Here is a 7500-nt window from a genome sequence, read left to right as displayed (position 1 = left end):
ACAGGTGCGTATGAAAGAAGTTCATTCATCCGCAGTAGAATTTCGGGATGGCAACGTGATTTACAAGACTTATCTGCAGAGACTAGTGTCCTCAGTGAGAATGAACGTGAATTCTGGGATGAACTCATCAAAAAATATCTGGAACCAATCAACGTAAGCGAAGAAACACAGATGAGGGACGAAAAAAATCTCGATGCACTTCGTAATAAAGTCTGTCTGTTTTTCTTTCTTTGCAACGGTCTGTTTACCATAATTATTTTCACACTCCAGTTCATCAACAATCGAAGCACAAATACCGATTCTGCTGGTTTATATATATCATTGCCTTGTTACTCAAATACAGGCTATGAGCTAAAAGTCGAACCCCTGTCCATGCTGTTCATGGTGATGTTTGGTGTCATTCTGCTTATTCAGTTTAGTGCTATGGTGTATCACCGACTCTCAACACTTCTCCATATTTTAGCATCGACGCATATAAACTGTTTGAAACCAAGCCAAAGTGAAATGTCCTATATGAACATATTCAGTAACTTGGAACTAGTTAGAGACATGATTAATCAAGAGAAAGAGGATGACGAGAAATCCATTTTGTCCAACGACAGCATTACCACATCGGCATATAATACGCCTCCCAAAAAGCGCCGAAAGACAGTTATGAAACTGGCGAGAAAAAACAAAACCAAGCAACCAAGCCACAGTCTCGCAGATCTATTCTTGCGGAGTTTTGTAAAACTTGCCCATGATATTGACCAAGAATCCACCGAAGACGGTTTAGAACAGGAAAAAGGTGCTCCGAAAATTGAACCCAGCTTGAAATTTCAAGGGAAGAACTCAATGCACGCTTTCACCGTGTTAAAAGATCAAAAACATTCAGTTTTAGATAAAATAAATCGTATCAATGACATTATAAGACAAAAAGAACTTTCGAAACTGGCACAAATCCCTGAACATGACTCTAACGTGTCTTTTCCATCCACCAGTCAAACACCAGCACATACTGACGATGCCAGTAACACTCCAGCAATCCGAACTATGTCTTCTGCTAAGACTAAAAGAAAGACCAGTTTTCTCGCCAGAGTGGATGAGCTGGAGACGTTTCATGGCAGCTGTGAAAATCACTCACATAGAATCGCTGTTCATGAGATTTCTGACAGCGATCGATTTACGGCGTCGTATTTAGATGTAAGAAGTCATGAAAACGTTTCATCAAATTACCAAATTCAAACTAGTCGATTGTAAAAGTAACTGAAGGTTTTATTTTAGCAGGTACATATCTCTCTTATGAACAGGAAAAAAGTGGGGAGCGTGCACAGTCGATACAATCGGCTGGTGCAGTTCCCTGGCTTCTGTTTAATTGACTCCCTTGAGGAAACAGGCATACGGGACGCTGACATGATATCAACTGGTGCATGTGCAGAATCCAGTCAGATAGTGATATGTTATTTGTGCCACATCTTTTACACCTGTGAAAAAAGCACACGTATTCAATTAATGGATTCTTCAAATTAGAATTCTTTAATACTTTCACTATCCTACAACCACTTCCTACACACACACGCACGTGCGTATATATATATATATATAATTGAATAGGTACTTAAGTTATGTTCTTTTATATATACATATATTTATATATATATATTATATATATATTATATATATATATATATATATATATATATAATTTCATAAAACGTTTCCAATATCTGTATCAATATGTACTAGATACTTAGGCATCAAAATTGACACACACAGACATACACACGTACAAACGAACACAAACCTACATATATATATATATATATATATACATGTATACACACTCACGCACGTGTGTGTGTGTGTGTATGTGTTAGGAAAGTGTTGAATCTCGGTTGTAGCTTTTGACGTCTCTTGCAATTTCATTTAAATATTCTAGCATTTGAAAATATCTGACTTTTCAGGTCTAAATGCAGTCCAAGGGTATGGAGAAGAATTAATGCTTATCATTTCTGATTCTGTGGCACAACTGAACCTAAGACATAGTTTTCGGTGAAGTGCAATTAACTCTAATATTAATACAGCTACAAATAATAATAATAATAATAATAATAATAATAATAATAATAATAATATACCATCCCTACAGGAAGTGCAAAAAATCGTGTTAACTGGAACAGCTCATGTACTGAGAAGAGCAATATCGCTGTGAAAATAACATCCATCCATGAATTTATTTATTTATTAATTTTTAAATACATATTTTATCTGTGAATTTGCGTGTGTAATCTGGGAATGCATACAATGCCCTTCTCTGCCCTCGGTGTATGGAAAACACTCGGCGAGAAACGGAAGAAAATTTGAAGAAGGAAAAAACATAATAATAATAATAATTATTATTATTTTATTATTATTATTATTATTATTATTATTATTATTATTATTATTATTATTGAGCGAGAGAGCAGTGCACGCCATCAAAGTGACACTGGGGTAAAATATACGAAGCCCCAAATACCCATCATGACTACCTGTCTGATAAGGGTACACCATGCACATGCATCACGACCATATGTGCGCGACATGGTGATCTCATATCAAGATAAACAGCACATGACCCTGCAGGTGGGGCCCTGTGTGTAATTGTACGCGGCTGAGGAAGGCTATTGACATACATGTTTCATCAATTATGCATTGATATAATTGTCCAATAAAGTCAGAAACATATGTACCGCTCAAAAGGTCCTTGAATAAGGATTGTTTAGGGACGTTGAACGAAACACCCATGTTTCCAAAGGTGAATTATCCAAACCTCTAAGAATCCCTCTCAACACACGGCTATGATGCTCCCCCACTACTTCTGCTCGTGATCAGAAATGCACATATTGTCAGCCACCAAGGGACATGCTCAACTGGTTAAGGTCAAACAACTGACCAGCAAATCTACGGTATTGAGCAGAATATTTGCTGTAGCCCATCTTTTATACCAATACAAAACAATGCACATGATAACACTTCCAATCAGTTAAGATCAGAAGCCATGATCAGGGCATTTATTATTATTATTGTTGTTGTTGTTGTTGTTATCGTTATCGTTATTATTATTATTATTATTATTATTATTATTATTATTATATGTTTGACTTTTGCTTTATATTTGTACAAGTTGGCTCCAAGTTTCACCCAGAGACCTCAAGAGACAACAGGTTGGAAGTTCATGTTGTTGTTATGCCTAGTGTGCCATATATTTGGTTTTGTATTTAGTGTTGTACTAGTGAATGTCTAAAAAAAACATATGAAAATTATGCTTGTTTTAATACTTGAGATTACATAGAAAGTATTTTGCATAGGATATGAGCAGTTCCCATGAGCACAACCTTTTGAATTTCTGCCATTTTGGGGTTTCCTGGTATCTGAGTTAGGTAGCAATCAGCCCCTTTTGCTGCCATTCCCAGGGCACCTATGACAACAGGTATTGTTTTAGTCTTCAGGTTCCACATTTTGCTGATTTCTATTTCAAGATCTTTATATTTGCTCAGTTTTTGGTAGGTCTTGACAGATACGTTTATATCGATTGAGAAGATACGTTTATATCGATTGAGATTATTATTATTATTATTATTATTATTATTATTATTATTATTATTAAGGCGGCTAGCTAACAGAATTGTTATCACGCCAGAGAAAATGCTTAGCGGCATTTAGTCCGTCGGCACGTTCTGAGTTCAAATTTTGCAGAGGTCGATTTTGCCTTTCGGTTCGATGCAATCAACTTGTGCCTTTCCCCCCAAATTTCAGATTCTGTGCCTTTAGTAGAAAGGATTATTATTATTATTATTTCATTTTATCACAGGATTTGCTGGAACTCCTGGAGCAGGCTTGCTCCCTGCCTTGCTGAGACTCTGGCAGCTCTTAATAAATTTTCTTCACTATTACGTATAGGCGCAGGAGTGGCTGTGTGGTAAGTAGCTTGCTTACCAACCGCATGGTTCCGGGTTCAGTCCCACTGCGTGGAACCTTGGGCAAGTGTCTTCTACTATAGCCTCGGGCCGACCAAAGCCTTGTGAGTGGATTTGGTTGACGGAAACTGAAAGAAGCCCGTCGTATCTATGTATATATATATGTGTGTATGTGTATGTTTGTGTGTCTGTGTTTGTCCCCCCAACATCGCTTGACAACCAAAATAAGTACCAGTTATGCACTCGGATCGATGTCATCAACTGGTCCCCTTCCCCAGTATTTCAAGCCTTTTCCTTATTGTATCAAAGATTATTATTATTAGAATTGTGAAGGCGGCGAGCTGGTAGAAACGTTAGCACGCCGGGCGAAATGCTTAGCAGTATTTCGTCTGCCGTTACGTTCTGAGTTCAAATTCCGACGAGGTCGACTTTGCCTTTCATCCTTTCGGGGTCGATTAAATAAGTACCAGTTACGCAGTGGGGTCGATATAATCGACTTAATCCGTTTGTCTGTCCTTGTTTGTCCCTTCTGTGTGAAGCCCCTTGAGGGTAGTAAAGAAATAGGTATTTCGCCCGTCGCTACGTTCTGAGTTCAATTTCTGCTGAGGTCGACTTTGTCTTCCATCCTTTCGGGTCTATGGAATAAGTACCAGTTGAACACTGGGGTCGATGTAATCGGCTCATCCCCACCTCCGCCAAGCAACCCTTGTGACAAAAATTTCAAATAATTATTATTAGAATTGTATTAAAAGTTTCACTTTTATTCTGTGTACCACCGGTGTGCGTACAGCATATGGATATACTATTCTTGTATACCATATTAATATAATAGGAATATATCCACTTTGCGTACAATATGTGTATATTATGCATTACCTGTGTTTCTTTAATCTATTGTTACTCCAATATTCATTTATTAAAAATAATTTTTTTTACAAAACCACACTTGTTATTATTATTATTATTATTATTATTATTATTATTATTATTATTATTATTATTATTATTATTATTATTATTATTGTTGTTGTTGTTTGTAATTTGTGTTGCTTCTTTCGTTACTTGTGTATGAATTCCAGTGGAATTTGTGTAATAGTCTATATTTACAAATACACAAATATATAACTGTGTGTATATGAGTTTTTATCCGTTGTATATATATATATATATATATATATATATATATATATATATATATATATATATATATATATATATATATATATATTTATATATACTTTTCGCGCTGGAACAGTCATTAAAGCGTTTGAACTAAGCTTTGTATGTGTGTATATGTTTGTGTGTCTGTGTTTGTCCCCACCAACATCGCTTGACAACCGATGCTGGTGTGTTTACGTCCCCGTAACTTAGCGGTTCGGCAAAAGAGACCGATAGAATAAGCACTAGGCATCCAAAGAATAAGTACTGGGGTCGATTTGCTCGACTAAAGGCGGTGCCCCAGCATGGCCACAGTCAAGTGACTGAAACAAGTAAAAGAGTAAAAGAGAATATCCAGGTATAGTTTGGAGTAAGTCAGGCAATAGTTGAGGCACCCTGCCACGCCCTTTCCGACGCAGGGTGAGCAAAGTGGGTCCGAGAGAAGACTGCTCACACACACCTGAAGCTACAGGTACTTCTACAGGGTCCAAACAGCTGATGATTCTCATTTAACTGACGTCTTCATTGTGAAAAGCCTCCGGCTCTCACGGGCCTACTTCCGTTCCAATCGATGACTTTGAGTGATCGAAGCATTTGGGAGTGGATCTTCGTGGTCGTGCTCTTCTTTAACGTAGAGCTGTCCCACATCAGTTTTCATACGTATTTGACAAGGAGTCTCTTTGGACTGATAATGTAAATCGAGCACTTACACCTCTTCCTTTAAACTTTGCTCTTCACCGTGCCCATGGCAACAAAGATATCCGTTTCTGTCACATAGCTTCTATTCATAGAAAATTAAAGTGAGACAACTTTAAAGGTTAATGCTATAAAATGTTTCCGATTTGGTAAAATAATGATCAAACACAAATCTGCATACACAGGTGTGTGCATGTGTGCATGTGTGTGTGTGTATGAGTATGTGAATGAGTGTGTGTGCGTATGTGTGTGTGTGTGTGTGTGTGTGTGTGTGTATGTGTGTGTGTGTGTGTGCACCCAGTTTGAGTTCCTGATAACGTTGACTTGACTAAGAATTCCAGAGAGGGTTATTTCACTTATCAGTAACTGAATAAGAACAAAACATTGGCTGGTTATCATCCAATCAAAGAGTGGAGAGAAAAGTCGATTCGATCGACTCTCTCTCTCTCTCTCTCTCTCTCTCTCTCTCTCTCTCTCTCTCTCTCTCTCTCTCTCTCTCTCTCATTCCTCTATTTGGTGTCCTTGTCTCTATGCTAGAAGTTGCTAATCTCATTTCTAGGTTATCACCACCTTACTCGTTTCGCACCTATTGTTCTTATCGCTTCATATCCCTGGCTATTGCAACTTATCTGAACTTTACCAATACATTATATTTCACAACGAAAGAGAGAGTAAGTAAGATCTTTCATTTTGCTTCCTTTCTCCATACTTCTATGTCCAGCTTATATTTTCTTTTGGTCTCTCTCGTGACAATAGATTGTTTCTCACCGTGCCATAAAGATTGGATTTAGGTATAAGCTACATCTAAAGACCTGCGTGAATTTAAATAAAAGCTACAACTTGGGATTTCAACTATACGAAAGGCACCGCTCAAAATCTCATATTATTTTCTTTTTTATTTGTAACAACTTTCATATGATCTATAATTAAATAATGATTCATATTTTCTTTAATTAACATAATTTGGTAACATTTAACGTTAACAAATGAAAACTGCCTCTTTTTAAACAGATTTCGTTATTTTTTTTTATGGAAATAAGATTGCCTTATTTTCCTCGTATTCTTTTATTTTTTAACTTGTTTCAGTCGTTACACTGTGGCCATGCTGGAGCATGTTAACAATTGCTAAATAGAGTATGACCTCTTACATAATTCTCTCTTTTGGGGTTCGACCATTGCTAAATCTGGCTCCGCGTACGAGCCCGGGGCAATAGATTTGTTTCAAACTAACACTGCTAACCTGTTGTTGTTGCTGCTATTGTTATTCTTTCTTCTACTTGTTTCAGTCATTAGACTGTGGCCATGTTGGGGCACCGCTTTAAGGAATTTATCGTCGAATAATTCGACCCTAGTACTTTTTAAAGCCTGATACTGTATATATTTACCCCCCCCCCCCTCTACCGCTTGACAAGTTGCGTCCAGGTAACTTGGCGTTTCGGCAATAGACACAACGACACACACGTCGTTATTGTAGATGTCTGTAGACTATTTTTGAAGTTGTTGCTTTTGTTGTAATTTAACCTCAGTCATCCTGATCAAGCAAACTAATCAAAGGTATTTCGATCCTAACCAACACTGTCAATTTTCTTCATAGTGGTGGATGGCTTACTCACAACATTAACAAATGTGTATATTTCATGTAAAGACGGTACGACGAGACTTGGGGATAATTTGACTGCTATTTCTAGCAGATCAAGTACCGCTTGAA

General features: G+C 37.2%; 2 protein-coding genes across 2 annotated transcripts in view; both read left to right on the top strand.

The window, feature by feature from the left end:
• Positions 1-1591, top strand: part of LOC115223107 (chitin synthase chs-2-like) — a 34357-nt gene extending 32766 nt beyond the window's left edge. Inside the window, exon 14 of the mRNA XM_036512213.1 lies at positions 5-1591. Within this exon, the coding sequence (XP_036368106.1) occupies positions 5-1239 (1235 nt within the window). The 3' untranslated portion in view covers positions 1240-1591. The remainder of the gene's footprint in view (positions 1-4) is intronic.
• Positions 1592-6306: 4715 nt separating this feature from the next.
• LOC115223289 (chitin synthase chs-1-like) overlaps positions 6307-7500 on the top strand; it is a 46461-nt gene continuing 45267 nt past the window's right edge. The window contains exon 1 of the mRNA XM_029793797.2: positions 6307-6463. The gene's annotated coding sequence lies outside the window, so the exon portion shown is untranslated. The remainder of the gene's footprint in view (positions 6464-7500) is intronic.

Source organism: Octopus sinensis, linkage group LG22 (genome assembly GCF_006345805.1).
Source record: "Octopus sinensis linkage group LG22, ASM634580v1, whole genome shotgun sequence".
Classification (NCBI taxonomy): domain Eukaryota; kingdom Metazoa; phylum Mollusca; class Cephalopoda; order Octopoda; family Octopodidae; genus Octopus; species Octopus sinensis.
This window is presented reverse-complemented; position numbering and strand designations above follow the sequence as displayed.